Source organism: Bubalus kerabau, chromosome 6, assembly GCF_029407905.1.
Source record: "Bubalus kerabau isolate K-KA32 ecotype Philippines breed swamp buffalo chromosome 6, PCC_UOA_SB_1v2, whole genome shotgun sequence".
NCBI classification, from domain to species: domain Eukaryota; kingdom Metazoa; phylum Chordata; class Mammalia; order Artiodactyla; family Bovidae; genus Bubalus; species Bubalus kerabau.
The window spans coordinates 14,655,641-14,670,535 of NC_073629.1; the positions used below are offsets into that span (position 1 = coordinate 14,655,641).

Here is a 14,895-nt window from a genome sequence, read left to right on the forward strand (position 1 = left end):
GCTCCTTTCTCAGGCTGCCCCCCATGGAGTTCCCCCTGGCCCAGATATGCCCCCAAGGTAAGTGTGAAGTTGGAGAACGTGGTGGGAGGGAACCTCAAGACCCCCACGACCCCTCTCTCCTCCCCTCTGGGCCTAAGCTCCCACCTCAGAGGTGAGGGGCCACACCCTGGCCACACGCCTTGCCACACTCTGGCAAGGCTGACTGGCAGGAGGCCCACAGCTCCTGCTCCTCCACCTCGGGTGCCACTTCCACGCAGCCCTGAGGATAAAGGGGACACAGTCTGCTGAGAGCTTCTTCGACAGGAGAGAGGAGGAAGCAGGAGAATGAAGTGGGATGGGAGGCAGAGGACCCTGGGCCAGAAGAGGGGCCTGCACTGAAGCGATCTGCCTCCATTCCCGGATTCCGGAACTGCTGGGCCAGCTGGCTTCCCTGCGGTCCTCCCTGGGCCCAATTTCCCGGACAAGCGCCTCTGTCACCTCAGCCCTCTAGGCCTCCTGGGCTCCTTACTCCTCCTCCCTGAGAAACAATCTCCGCATCCCTCCTGCATTTCTCCTGCTGTCATGACTGTACCTATCCTTCAGGTCCCCGATGATTGGACTGCCAGGGCCGTGGGGGAAATGGAGGGCCTGAGCCTGAGCCAGAGCCTGGGAGAGTGGTGGGCGGCAGAGAGAGACGCAGGCCCTGACTGAGAAACCTCTCTGTGCTAACAGGGAGCCGAGAAGCCCCGGCCATAACCTTCAGCACCTTCCAGCCCCTGGACTTGAACCGCAGGAGCTGCCAGGGCCCGGGCTTGCTTCTGGGACCACGACTCCAGGCCCCTGAGGAAGTCTGGCCCAGCCCCAGGGGCCCAGCTGGCCAGGCTGTGGTGAGTGGAAATCTGCGGGGTGCAGCTCCCTCCTCTACTCCTGCCCTCCCCTGGGGGTGGGCTTGCAGGTGGACAGAGACCAAAGCAGGAATGAGCAGGGGCTGCCGCCATGGCCAGGGGCCCAGAGGAAGGGCAAGGAGATGAGGAGCACCTCCTCCAGTTGCTGAATGGCCCACTTGCTTCTCCTCTGTCCCTGGGAAGCGCAGGGTGAGTCCACAAGTGATGGGTACAGTGGACTCCAGAAGTAGGCATCTACAGCTCTGTCCATTGCCTTCATTTGCCCATCCTCATCTCAGTCCTCCTCACCCATCCGGTCAGTAGGAAACCCTCCCTGTGAACTAGCTCGGTCCCTCCTACTGTATGTAGGGTGAGCCCTTTCTCGTTCTGGCCTCTGGCGCTCCCTTCACCCCTCAGGCCAGGGAATGCTTTCTGTCCATCTGGAAGGCCCCAGTCCCATTTAAGCACAGTTTAACAGCTCACTGCTACTGGAATAAAGACCCACAGGACCCAGAGGGAAGTGGAAGGAAATTCCCTGGAAACAAAAACAGCTTGAGCTAAACAAATCAGACGTTGGGAAGGACTTTCTGGGAAACGATACCCTAAAAGAGGCAACTGGAACGGGGACAGGGAGCTTTCTCCACAAGTCGAAGAGCAAGTAGGTGTAAGGATAAGGAGGCAGCAGCTGCCTTAGAGTCAGAGGAAGGGCTACTGATCACGGCCACCTCTCCCCTCCTTGAACTCTTCTCTCATGCAGGCACCTCTCCAGGCCCCAGGAGCTGCCTGCAATCCGAAGGATGTTGGGAAGGAGGAGGTGCCAAGGGAAGAAGCTCTGTTCCTACAGGCCGAGACTCGGGCTTGGTTCCAGAAGACCCAGGCCCATGAGCTCCTACAGCACGGGGCGGCCCCCATCTGGTTCCACGGTTTCATCACCCGGAGGTGAGTCACAGAGGAAGAAACAGGCCTCAGAGCGGGGCAGGGGCCAGTCCTGGGTCCTGCCGTCAATCAGGAGTAGATTGAGGCTACAAGCCAGGCTATGACTCCTGGAGGTTCTGAGGCTACTTGCTTAGACAGCTCTCCTGGGGAAGACCACCGAAGAGGCACAAGCCCAAAGCCCCTACCCTGCGCCTCCACTTTCCTCCTGTCTCTAAGGCTTCTAGTGCTCATTCTCCTCCTCGGCCTCCGTCTCTCTCCCTCCATGTCTCCCTCCATCTTTACCTCGGGCTTTCTCCAGCCCTCTCCTCTGTCTTCCCTCCCTTGCAGTTCCTCCCTTCTCCTCCACTTCTCAGCTTCACTTCTCCTGTATCTATCTCTATGCTTACCTCCTCCATGCAACTTGTGACTTCTGAAGTCTAGAAATCTAATACCATCCCCGTTGCTGCTGCCACAGTGCTGACCCCCTGAACTCCCCACTCCAGGCTGCCCTTCCAGGTTGGGGCCAGGAGGAGGATGCAGGGCTGGGAGGTCTCCTGAGTGGAACCCCTGGTCCGTGTCCACGCCCAGTCCCTGCAGAGGGAGTACAGGAGTACGGTGACCACATCCTCTCTCTCCCGCCTCCACCCTTCTCTGTCCACTTAAGCAGGCTTGGTTGGGCGTAGGGGTCCCCTGTGAGAGCCGGGGAGACAGGAGGTGAGGCTGGAAAAGTCTGAGCAGCCCTCCGTGTCTTCTCCATCATCCTCAGAGAGGCCGAGAGGCTGCTGGAGACTAAGCCTCAGGGATGCTACTTGGTGCGTTTCAGCGAGAGCGCCGTGACCTTTGTGCTGACTTACAGGTGAGGGGCGGGCACTGCGCGGGGGTGTGGGAGTGGGAGGCAACAAGGAGGCGGGACTTTGGGCTAATCAGGGGGCGGGACTTGGTGCTGAAGAACGCGTGAGGGGCAGAACTTCATGATGACCCCCAGCAGGGGCGGAGGGGTCTAAGCCCAGGCCCCAGGCTACTAAGGATGGGAGACCCGCGCATTCCGGAGGATAGAGATCACGCCTCGTGCTGGTGTCCTGGCCAGAAAGAGGGAGCAGATCTAATCCTGCCTGGTGTCTCCAGGAGCCGGACTTGCTGCCGCCACTTCCTGTTGGCCCAGCTAGGGGACGGGCGCCACGTGGTGCTGGGCGAGGACAGCGCCCACGCGCGGCTGCAGGATCTACTGCTGCACTACACTGCGTGCCCGCTCAGCCCGTACGGGGAGACGCTCACCGAACCCCTCGCCCGCCAGGTACGCCATCCCCACCCCTGGCCCTGACACTGACCCTGACCCCGGGGACTAAGGCCAGGCCCCCGCCCCCTTACCCCAGGCAGAACTCAGGCCGCAGGACCTCGCCAGGCACTTTCCTATTCCCACGGAGGACGCAGACATCCCTTTTCCACACATCTCCGCTGGTTGCCTTTCCAGAAATATGCGTGCTGGTGGAGGGGTCCTTGAGAAACCAGCTCAGTCACACGAAGACTGAAGGGACTGGGAGTGGTCAGCTAGGCCCAGAAGTCATTTGTTTTTGTGGTTTTATTTTGGCCTTGCTGCCCGGTTTGAGAGATCTTGGTTCCCAGACCAGGGATTGAAGTCTGCAGTGAAAGCGCCAAGTCCTAACCACTGGACAACCAGGGAATTCCCGGGGCCATTTGTTTTTTAAATTAAGAGATATTTACTGAGACAAGGCAGATGGGTGTCAAACCCACAAAACTTACTTAACAGCGGCAAAGACAAATAATAGGAATCAAGTGTGAGAATGTGATGAGAGAGGAAATGCAGAGTGGGGTGCCATTGGGCTCGCATGGTGGGGAGCCATGTCAGAGAGTGCCTCCCCCAGGACGTTCAGGCAGTTCTGAGGGCCCACTCTGTGCCAGGCATTGGTCTGGACACTGGGAAATAGCGCCAAACAAAATTGACCCAAATGTCTCTACCTTCATGGAGCTTTCAGTCTAGTGCCAGGAGACAGACAATGAATGCGTAATACAGATGACAAGCAGAGAACACAGAAACGAGGAGTGACGGAGTTGGGGTTATTTTACACAGGGACTTTAGGGAAAGCTACTCTGGTAAGGGGACATTTGAACAGAGGTCTGACTAAAGTGAGGGGGAAAGGCATGCAGATAACTAGAGAAAAACATTCTCGGTAGATGGCACAGCAGGTGCAAAGGCCCTAAGGTAGAAGGATCCTTGATGTGTGTGAATAAGAGTAACAGCACTGAGGAAGCTAGCATGAACAGAGAGGTAGAAAATGAAATTACAGGGGTGAAGGGCTGCCCGGTGGACTCTTGTATGATTTGGGATTTTATTCTACATGAGATGCACTGGGCAGTTACAAGCTAAAGAGCGACATGATCTGGAAGTTTGGGAGGGGCATAGATAATCAGATGGAGGCCACTACAATACTCCAGGAGAGAAGACAGCAGCCTGGACCATGTTGGTAGAGGTGAAGGGGTGTGGAGGTGGAACACTGGGTCTGTTTGGAAGGTGGACCTAAGAGGGTTTTTGCAGGATTGAGTGAGGGATGTTGAAAGATGGAGTTGTATTGACTGAGATGAGGAAGGCTACAAGAAGACTAAGTCTGGGAGAGATGGGAGATCATGAGTTAGTTCAGTTTTGACATTCATGGTTTGAGACATTCATTCAGTATCCAAATGGAGATGTCAGTTATGCAATTGCAATAGATGGACTGGGATTTGAGGACAGAAGTCTAGTTTGGAAATCAACATTTGGGAGCCATCAGTATGTAGATGGATTGATTCTAAAGCCTTCAGGAGGAATGAAATCTCAGGAATGAGCATAGATGGAAAAGAAAAGATACCAAGTCTCCAGCATTGAGAGTTTGCAGAAATGAGGGGGAACCTACAAAGAAAAACCACAAAGAAAATTGAGAAGGAGCAGCCAGAGAGAAAGGAGAAGAACCAGGAGTGTGATGCTCTAGACACCAAGCAAAGAAAATCCATCAGGGAAGGGCAGATGCCAGAGGGTCTAGAATTAACCATTGGATTTGGCCAACAGAAGGTCATTGTTGACCTGGGCAAGAATAGTCTCCTGAAGCTTGGTTGGAATCCGTTCAAAGAAGTTGGTAAGGGACTGTGCCTAGCAATAACTATTGCGTGGAATTTTGTGAGGAATAAGCAGAGACCTGAAGATTCCTAAGCAGTGGGAACAGGATGTAGGAAAGACTGGTGGTCAGGGGAGCCAGCTGGAGTTGTGAGAACCGAAGGCACAGCTGTCAGAGACCAAGCTCTATGACCAGCCCTCAGAGGGTCTTGTCACTCACATTCTCTGGAGTTTGGGCTTTATCCTGGAGCAACGGGCAGCCATGGAAGGATTGCTAGAGGAACTTCTGCAGGTTCATTCTGCTCACGGAGTGGAGAATGGGTTGGCAGGGCAAGATGATGCAGGAGGAGGTGATGGACTTAGGAGGCCTGAACGGGATCAGCAGCTGTGGGCAGGGAGAACGTGGGCAGACGTGAAGATATTTAGGCAGTAGAAGGAGCAGGGCTTGTGCTCCATAAGATGTGGGGAGGAAGGGAGGGAGGTGTCCGGGTTGACTCCTAAGGTGCTGCGGTTTCAGCAGCAGGGTAGAGCTGCTTTTTTTTGGCTGTGCCAGGTCTTAGTTGCAACATGTCAGATCTAGTTCCCCGAATTAAACCCAGGTCTCCTGCATTGGGAGCGCAGAGTCTTAGCCACTGGACCACCAGGGAAGTCCCAGAGGGCTACATTCATAAAGGGAATGCTAAGACCTCTTAGGGGGTTAGGGCAGGGAAAAAGAATTCTGATTTGAATCCATGCAGTAAGCGCCTGAACACCGTCAGATGGAGACACGCACTTGGCAGATTGCAGAAAAATGAGAAAAGCCCTATGGGCTGAGCCTCCCAAAACTATCACACGTGTGGAGAACATTCGTGAACCCAGTGATAAATGCTGAGCTAAAAGCACACCTAACGTGGGAAGGAACCCTATATGGCTCATCTCCCCTGAGGCAGTGTCTCTGTCCCTAAAATCTAGCTGTTAGCTGTGTAATGTACTCCTCTTGCAGCTGCAGAAGTAAACATGGGCACGGAAGTCTTGGAGATCTATCCCCAAGCTGAAAAATTTTAGGCTAAAGACTTGTAAAGTCTGGTTGCAGTTTTACAACCAAATGGTGACTGGTCTGGGCCTGTGTTCCAGATGAAGTTACCTTAAATGCTAAATATCGCCTGTGATCAGAGCAATTGTCCAACCTCCCAGTCTCCTTGCCATCTCCATGCCCTCTGCCTCACTCAGAAACCCAGCACCACCCAAATTTCCCTGCTGCACCCCCACCCCGACATTCTCCACATGGACCAGATTATTTTGCCCTCCTTGGATCACCTGTCCACTCCCACCAGCCATCCCTCCGGCACCACATCCCCAAGGGCTCTTTCTTCTCTCCACCCGCCCCCACCCTGTTCTCCCCCTCTTCCCTCCCCCCCTACCCCCGCAGACTCCTGAGCCCGCAGGACTGTCCCTAAGGACCGAAGAATCAGACTCTGGAAGCAAAAGCCAGGACTCACCGTTTCAGTATAGCCCGATTCTCAAAAAGGAACGAAGTATAGCCCTCACGCAGAGAGATGGAGCTGGGGAGCCAAAGCAGGTATGTGACCCAAAGCGCTGGGAGAGAAGGCGGGGCCTGAGGGAGGGGCGGAGCCGGGGGACGAAAAGGAGGGCGCGGCCTGTGTGAGGGGGCGGGGCCAGTGGGGTAAGAAGACGGTCTGCAGGGGGCGGAGGTTCAGCCTGGGTTCCAGCGACCCACTCTCTGCCTTGGCATCACTGACTCAGTGGACATGAGTTTCACCAAACTCTGGGAGATAGTGAAGGACAGGGAAGCCTGGCGTGCTGCAGTCCACGGGGTCGCAAAGAGTCAGTTGCGACTGAGCGACTAAACAACAATTCTCCTCCCTGCTCGCCTTCTCTCCTAGCCCTCCCAGTCGCCCAGGCCCAAGCCGCCCATCCCCGCCAAACCTCAGCTGCAGCCCGAAGTCTACACAAGCCCTGCTCCGAGACCCCGCCCAGCCCTGCCGCCCAAGCCCTCCAACCCCATCTACAACGAACCTGATGAACCCATCGACTTCTACGCCATGGGCCGTGGCAGCCCTGGGGAAGCTCCCAGCAACATTTATGCCGAGGTGGAGGTGAGGCAGCCTGATTCAAGGAGTGAGGACCCGCAGTGCATCCTCAGGCATGAAGTCCTACGGAAATGCCAGTCCAGGCCTGTCCTAGGCAGCCAGGTAAATGGGGGTGCAGGGAAAAGTGAGACCCCTAAGGAAGACTTTCTGAAAGCTAGATTGAGAGGGTGGAGACCGTGTTCAGACTGGATGTCTAGGTCAGGGTGAATGAAGGTCAGAGATTGGAAGAACAGAGTATTGATACTGCCAACAACCCTCTTCCAGGCCCCTCTGTATTTAGAGTTACTGAGACCTGCCTCCCCTGTGTCAAGTCCCCACCCTCTCCACTTCTCAGAGAAAGCAGAGGGCCCTGCAGGTCCCCTCAGCCTTCGCCCACCTGCTCCTGTGTCCCTCTCACCAGGCTGGCCCTCTTCAGAACCCACTGAGATTGACCCCACCCTATGGCAGGAATCTTGGCCTCCACCTTGCCTCTCCTCCCCAGTCTGAACTTGGGCCTCTCTCATTCTGGCCCCCTCCCCTCAGCCTTGAGGGCCCTGCCTTCCTTAAGAAGAGCACCTGAAGATGAGCTCAGGGGAGGGGGTGCCTGCATGTCCCCTCCTGCACATGCCCCCTCTCCTGCAATCCTCACACCTGCCTGGTCTTCTCACTGATCAAGTGAGATCTTGTTTATTTAGACTGCAGCTCCCACCCAGTCCCTCTGCCTCTGCCCCCTTCTTCCATTCCCCGCCCCAATGCTGGCACCTCAGGCTCCCCCTCAGCCCTTGTGATTGCTCACACTTATCCACACCCCTGACTGCCGTCCTAGAGCTGATGTCAGCAATCTACGTCTCTATGTGAATTTCTCTCCAGGCTTCTGCTCAGCTCCCCAACATCCCACAGCCTTCTGGACTCAGCACAGCCAAGTATCCTCACCTGACTCCCCTGATTGTTCCCTCCTGTGTTCCCTCTCCCAGTTGGTATCTCATCCAACTATTCAAGCCAGGTTCACAGGGCTGCCTTGACATCTCCCTGCTCTTCACCCTCACTCCCCTATAAGTACTGATTCCTGCTGGGTCTTTTCCTAAATATATTTTTCCTTTCCTCAGTTTTAGCTCCCATCATATCTCATCAGGACTTTCCAAGAGCTTCTTATGTGATCTCCTGGCCAACAATCTTGCCACTTCTGATCCACTGCCCCAAGAAAGTCAGAATGGTCTTTCTAAAACAGCTACCAGGCCCACAAAGCTCTCCATAATCAGGTGGGGTGGGGAGCCAACCCCTTGGTCTTACTACCAGCTGCACCATCCACCCTGAACTGGTCACATTTCTCCAAACTCACCAAGTGGTTTCAAACCTTCCAAGGTTTTACACACGCCATTCCCTTTGCCTATAGCTACTTCCTACAAACATACCTTCCTACTGCCCAGCAACCTTCTAATCCTCCTCCAGCTTGCCCACCCTTCCCCGCTTCTGCAAAGACTTCCCATGACCTCACCACAGAAGCTTTCTACATACCTGTCACATCATTGATTGTTGATACCCGTACCCCCCTCCCCCAGCAGAGTATTAGCTCCCTGAGGGCAGGGATGGGACTTGTTCATCTCGTTTCCAGAGCACCAGGCACAGTGCCTGACAAAGAGCAGGTGCTCAGGAAATGTTTGTTGAATGGATGAGAGAGGTTTAGACCTCCTCTTTGCAGGCCAATTTCTGTTAAGATCAAAGGCTGCAGGTTAAGTCTAGGAGGCAGAAGGTAGAGGGTATGACCCGGGACCATCCTTCTCTCCACAGAATCCAGGTGGCCAACAACTACATTCTGAGAACTCCGTGGCTGAACACGGCCCTACTGTGCCCCACCAGCCCCTACCCCGCTGGGGGCACACTCTCCCCCACAACCTTGCTAGACAAGTGCTTCAGGACAGAGGACAGGCGTGGCTCCCCCTGGGGCCTCCTCAGTAGCTGGTCTGAGCTGGGGAAGGATAACTTGGAACAGCGGGTCCAGAGACCTTCACACACACCCAGCCTTCCTTCTCAGGAAATGTAAATGGAACAAACTGTAGGTGATCAAAGCTGGAAAGGACCTCAGCCATCATCTATTGCAAAGACGGCGAAAAAGTGTCACCTTGGATGCCAACTCCAATCCATTGATTGTGGCTGCCTAGAGCACTGCTTTGGAAAGGATGCTAAGGTCATATCTGAACTCAGCAGAAAAGAACGCCATGATTGATTAGTGATGTCTGCCATGGGTGAGAGAAGAGGCGCAGCACCTCCTTTGCCTTTACTGATCAAGTCCAACTCCAGCTTTGTTTTTAGAAACAAACCCAGAGAGGGATGGTGGCTTAGTCAAGGTCAAGGACTAGAACCCAGGCTTCCTGATTCTTCTGTTTAGTGCTCTTTTCTGTACCCCACTCTACTAACTCTTCTCCATGGGAAATGTCTGAGATTTCCTCAGATAAGAAATCTGGCTGCTTTCCAGAGTTCTGCTGCATGGGGGCCTTGGGTGCTGGTTCCCTTCCTCCAGATCCCAGCTTAGCCCTGTTCCCCTAACTGGTCTGGGCCCACACAAAGAAACCTGGAGGCAGGAGGAGCAAATGTGGGGTCTGCTTCCTTTCAGGGACACACCCTCTGGTTCCCTCCCAAGAATCTCCAAGAATCCAGTGGCTCAGTGCTTGCCTCTAAGGAAGAGGGCTAGGAGGGCCCGGCTGCATCCCACTACCCTGGTTTCCCCTCCTGGAGTCTGATTTCCTTGGCCCTCAAGCCTTTGAGTCTGGGCCCTGGTCCAATGCTGCTGCTGTCTGAGGAATGGTTTGGCGAGAACAGATGTTAGGACTTGTTTGTTGATTCTTGTCTGGCTAATAAATCATCACCAACCACCTCCCCCAACAGGGATTCAAGTACTCCAGGCTCCTTCTGTTCTGACTCTCTTATATTGTGGAAGGCAAGTTGTCAAACGGCCATCGCAATGGGGGGAGAACGGCCGGTGGTTGAAAGATACCTGGGCAAGGGTCACAGATCTACGGGCTGGGGGTGGGAAGACACCAAGGCAAGGGACACAGACTGCTCTCTGAAAAGTATTCCTTCCCTAACCTGGGTGGGCTAGGCAGCTAGCCAGGGGCAGAGGGGTGACTACATCGCCTGGGGGCTGCCAGGCAAGAAAGAGGGGCAGGGAGGGGAGTGGTTGAAAGGTAGCCCCCGCACCTCCTTCCTCAACCCCCCTGCCAAGCACAGGACTGGAAGGGGGAGGGGGCATTCTTAACCTTTGTGTGTGAGCCCCTTAGAAGGATAGGGGGCCCCTTTGCAACAGCTACCCCCTCTTGGGCTTAGGCCTCCCCCATTCCTCTTATGAGGCTTCCTCTTCTCTCCCAGACCCACTTCAGGGCCTCTTGCCCCTGTGGCCAAGCTCCATACTCTAAGCTTCAACCACCTAGAAGAATCTGTCTTGGGTTCTCTTTTTGTCTCAGATGGGGGACTCTCTGAGGCAGGGCTGTGTCTGCCCCTGGATCACCCTGAGGACTCAGAGCAGAGACTGCCCCCCACCCCCACCCCGGGAACTACTCACAAGGCTTCTGGTACTCCTGTGGTCCCACCCTGTTCTTACCCTCATTTCTAGGACAGTTCAGTCAAGACGATCAGTGTCCATCAGGGTCTCTCTCCCTCCCAAGGGCCGCTGTGAACTTGCCAGAATCACAGAAGTCCCCCAGACCCCTCCCTGAAGACATATTCCCTAGGTCTAGGTGCTGCCACCACCATGCCACCCCTAGCCTGGGGCAGGGCCGGCCCCAGTGACTAGTGAATTCCCCTCCTTTCCACTCAGTGCTAATCAGCTCAAGGAGAAATACAGTTGCTGAGTCAACAGAGTGGGGTTCCACTTCCTTCTGCCTATAGGTCTAAACTCCCTCCTGAGCAAGAGAAGAGGTGGGAGGGAAAACAGGGTGGGGTGGGGGGGGAAGGTGGGGGGTGTGGAGGGGAGGGGAGCAGATGGCTTTGGGGAGGAGAGGCTGAAAGTGCAAGAAAGGTCTTAGATTAGACTCAGGGAGTCACCTGGTGGCTGATTCCTTGTGGCAGCGGAGGAGGTAGAAAAAGGAGAGGCTTGCTGTATAGCATGAGCCGGGAATCAAAGTCAGCAGATGAGATTTCCTTAGACTTCACGACAGAACAGGATGGGCAGGCTTGGGGAGGGGACAGGAATGCCTAGTGACACACTCGGTGTCTCTGAAGGAGCAGAGCCTGCTTTAGGAAGAGGTGAGTGCTCCTCTCCACTAGGGGCAGCTCAGCAGCGCCAGAGGGGAGACCCTGACCACCAGCGTTGCCAGGTTTCTGCCCTGCTTTGCTAACACACTGCCCAACCTTTAACAGGGAAGCTTTTTTCTGCACCACTGTTCCCTACATTCCTTTGAAATGGAAGGAATGTCTTACTTGCCTATGGGGCTGCTGTACTGATCAGATGAGACCAGGCAAGCAAGGGGCTTGGCAGAGCAGGACTGTGGGGCTAGAAGAGACTTCGAATCCTTTGTGACTGACTTTTTGGTTCAACCAAATAAGAAAATGAGTTCTAGAGAGGGGAAATGACAGGGAACTGGAGGTAGTCAGGGCGGATCTTGTCATCCCAAGCACTTGCTTCCCCTTACACCGTAGGGCCCCTCCCAGGCCCTAGGATAAGGCCCGGGTCCTCCCCGGGGCTCCAGCCGCAGGCCCAGCCTTGATGACGCAGGCAGTGGAGCCCCCCTTCTCCCCACTCCCCACAGCCATGGGCACCCCCACACCATCCTGCTGATTTCACTCCCTCGGAGGCCCCGGGCTACAGTGAGACCTCAGATGGAGAAGCTGAGTAACATACAGGAAAGGGAGCCTTGCAATTGTGCTGGGCAGGTTACTCTGCCCCAGTAGGGACCACTCGGGCCAGGAAGGGAAGGGCATTTCCCAGCTGACTCAATCTCCCCATGGTTATTCCATCCTGCCAGCCTCCTCTCGACAGGGCTCTCCCGGGCTCAAAACCCTCTTATATCAGAGAGGAGTCTCCTCCCCTGAGCCCCAGATCCCCTTCAGAGCCTGCAGAAGGCCCTGTGGCAAGTGAAGTTTCCAGCTTTGTCCTCTGGTTCCAGTCCCTTGAGCACCATTGCCTCCGCTGTTGCCTTTTTTTTTCCAGCCCTTGTCTCCCTTAAGCTGTCCCCTTTATCAGGTCAGCTCCCTCAGCTAATGTAGTAGACAGTCTCAGTAAGGTGCCCTGTAACTCTGGCTCAGGGGACCAAGGGCAGGGGCAGGGGGCTGAACGATGTTAACCCCCCAACCCTAGCTATCCTAATTCTACAGCATGAACCCACTCAAGGAGGGCTAGGGGCAGTTACCACTTAGGCTCTACCCCTCAGCTACCCCTACTGGACTTAGAACATCTGCCCCACCTGAAATGAAGCTGAGCAGAGGGAGGGGGTACAAAAAAGGTTGGGAGCAGGCAGCAGAGCATTCTACCACCCTGCTGCTGCTAAGTCACTTCAGTCGTGTCTGACTCTGTGCAACCCCATAGATGGCAGCCCACCAGGCTCCCCCGTCCCTGGGATTCTCCAGGCAAGAACACTGGAGTGGGTTGCCATTGCCTTCTCCAATGCATGAAAGTGAAAAGTAAAAGTGAAGTTGCTCAGTCGTGTCCGACTCTTCGTGAACCCATGGACTGCAGCCTACCAGGCTCCTCCATCCATGGGATTTTCCAGGCAAGAGTACTGGAGTGGGGTGCCATCACCTTCTCCATCTACCACCATGCCACCCCTCAAAACTTCAGCCATCCCTTCAAAAGACTGCGGCTTCCTGGTCAGTAAGTTCAGCACCCAGCTGGAACAAAGATGAGGCAGGGTTCCTGCCCAGGGGTCAGAGCATTGGGGTAGGAGCTGAAATGCCCTCTTCTGGGACAGCTGGGCCATCTCCGTGTAGTTCCTAAGTCTGCTCCTTGTGGATCCCAGCTTCCTCAGCTCCGTTGTCCTGGTCAACTTGGGCTTTGCCCCAGGCCCCTCCAACACCTTATTGGGCCATTTGAATCAATTTCTGACTAGCACCTCCACCACCCTTCCCCCCGCCCCAGTCCCTCAGCTGTTGCTGCCATGCCAGTTTTAGCCAAGTTATCCCTCTTGCCTCCTTTGGTCTCCCTCATCCCTGTCTTCTCTTTCCTATTTATGATGACTTGAGGTTATTACCTCAGGAAGCCCTCCCAAATAGAGTCTGTCCATTTTCTAACTTTTACTTCTCTCGGTGACCAGGAAATTCCAACCATCAAGTAAAATGTCATCTTATAGTAGGAATAAAAAGTCGCTTGGAACTTCCCTGGTGGTAGGTATTCTGCGCTTCCACTGCAGGGGGCATGGGTTCAATCCCTGGTCGGGGAACTAGGATCCCCCATGCTGCTCTGCAGTTTAAAAAGGTTTACTACTTGTGGAGAACCAGAGGAGATGGGACACAGGAGGATGCTGAAAGATGTCTGGCTTAAATCTGTCCATTCGCAGAAGACACCAGGACTCTCCCTACCCACATGCCTTGCCTCCCAACCCAGAGCACTGCCAGGTCCTTCATGACACAGCCCCTAAAGTGACAAAGTTGAACCACTGAATCCCAGGAGTATGGCAACTTGGGAAGGAGTGTGGCAACCCCATCTACAGAGCCCTGGATACAGGAAGAGCAGCTGACTCCTTGGGACCTCATCCTTTGGGGCCCTGCTGAGCCTACCTCACCACCTCACTTCACTGTGACACCCCAGGGGCGACCTTAGTCCTCAGTGCCTCTGTGGATGGTGGGAGTGGTGGTACCGGCTGAAGGCTCCTTGCTGAAGGCTGGCTGGATGCAGTGACTTGGACAACTCCAGCCTGCGTGTCCCTGTGGGATGCAGGAGCCCTGTCTGGCTCCAATCCGAAGTAGGTCAGATTTCAGATAAGCGGGTGGTTTTCCTGTAAGTGATGAAACCCTCCTCTGTACTTAATGAGAAACAGACTCCTCAACTTACCCCAGCTCACAAGACCTGGTGAGATTCCTCACTTCCTTCTCATCCCCAAGTCCCTACCACACAGTTCAAAACTGCCCCTCGGGTCTCAGTCTTCCTCTCTGTCACCAGGACTGTCAAACACCAATTCCTCCCAGTGTTTTTCCTGTCCAGAACCTGCATCTTCATTCAGTCAGCGTTCCTTGCCTGGAATCCAAGGCCTTTCTTTCCACAGGAGTTTAACACTCCCTTCCTGCGTGAAGTCACTGCAATTAAGCCCTACTGGAGTTCCAAGTCCCCTCAGTGTCTACAGTAGGATGTGCTTGCTGCTTTGTGACCAATATTCAGTATCGTCCATCTCTATCTGAACCGTGCTCTGAGGAGGAGGAATCATGCCACTATCTTGAGGCTCGTGGGCACCTTGGTGCCCTACAGCCAACTCAGGTCCACAGACCCTGTCACCTCCCTTCCTCATCCACCACCCTCCCCCAACCTACCCCATCCGCTCAAGCAAAAAGCTCAGAGTCCCAGTGGAGGCTCCAAGGATATCTGTCTAGCCCCCAATCTCCGTGCAAAGCTTCCAAACCAGTCCAGGCCAATAACAACCAGTAAAAATTTGAGTCATCTTTGGGGACAGGCATTTCATTACTTTTTCATGTCCAACAACTCTTTCACATCCCAGAAACAATCTCCTTGACTTCAAGATACCTGAGATCAGCAATACTTTCCATATTTGGGGTCACAGGCCCCTGTCCCAAACAAAACTGTACATACATTTCCTAGAGTCTTCAGTGGCCAGGACCCCAGTTAAGATGGTCAGCACTCAGAAAAAATACAAAGTAATCACGAGATAGCTCACAACAGTTTGGAGGCTGCTTTACCCAAGGTAAAAACTAAGATCTAAGGACAGGACAACCAAAAAAGTAGCGTCCAAACAAAAAAAAAAAAAAAGAGAGAGAGAGAGAGACCTCACTTAAAAGTAGGAAA

The 14,895-nt window shown here is 54.4% G+C and overlaps 1 protein-coding gene and 1 long non-coding RNA gene across 5 annotated transcripts in view; one reads left to right on the forward strand and one right to left on the reverse strand.

Moving 5' to 3' along the window:
* The window catches only part of LOC129654600 (uncharacterized), a 30,707-nt gene extending 23,601 nt beyond the window's left edge, over window positions 1-7,106 (reverse strand). The window contains exons 1-3 of one of the 4 annotated variants that reach the window (XR_008715541.1): window positions 6,901-7,106; window positions 6,363-6,425; window positions 5,105-5,269 (exon numbers count right to left, since the gene is read on the reverse strand). This is a non-coding gene — a long non-coding RNA (uncharacterized LOC129654600). The remainder of the gene's footprint in view (window positions 1-5,104; window positions 5,270-6,362; window positions 6,426-6,900) is intronic. The other 3 variants (XR_008715542.1, XR_008715543.1, XR_008715544.1) reach the window with 3 other exon arrangements.
* On the forward strand, window positions 24-9,363 carry SH2D2A (SH2 domain containing 2A). Its single transcript, XM_055583938.1, has 8 exons — window positions 24-57; window positions 712-866; window positions 1,621-1,802; window positions 2,545-2,634; window positions 2,904-3,072; window positions 6,293-6,442; window positions 6,768-7,076; window positions 8,742-9,363. The coding sequence occupies exons 1-8, from the start codon at window positions 24-26 to the stop codon at window positions 8,907-8,909; spliced, it is 1,257 nt and encodes a 418-aa protein (XP_055439913.1). The 3' UTR covers window positions 8,910-9,363.
* Window positions 9,364-14,895: the final 5,532 nt, after the last annotated feature.

Excerpts from the sequence above, each read along its gene's own strand:
- SH2D2A (XM_055583938.1), top strand. The coding sequence starts at position 24 with ATGGAGTTCCCCCTGGCCCAGATATGCCCCCAAG. Across the intron at positions 1,803-2,544 it reads CACGGTTTCATCACCCGGAG|AGAGGCCGAGAGGCTGCTGG; the intron begins GTGAGTCACAGA and ends CATCATCCTCAG. Across the intron at positions 3,073-6,292 it reads CCGAACCCCTCGCCCGCCAG|ACTCCTGAGCCCGCAGGACT; the intron begins GTACGCCATCCC and ends CTACCCCCGCAG.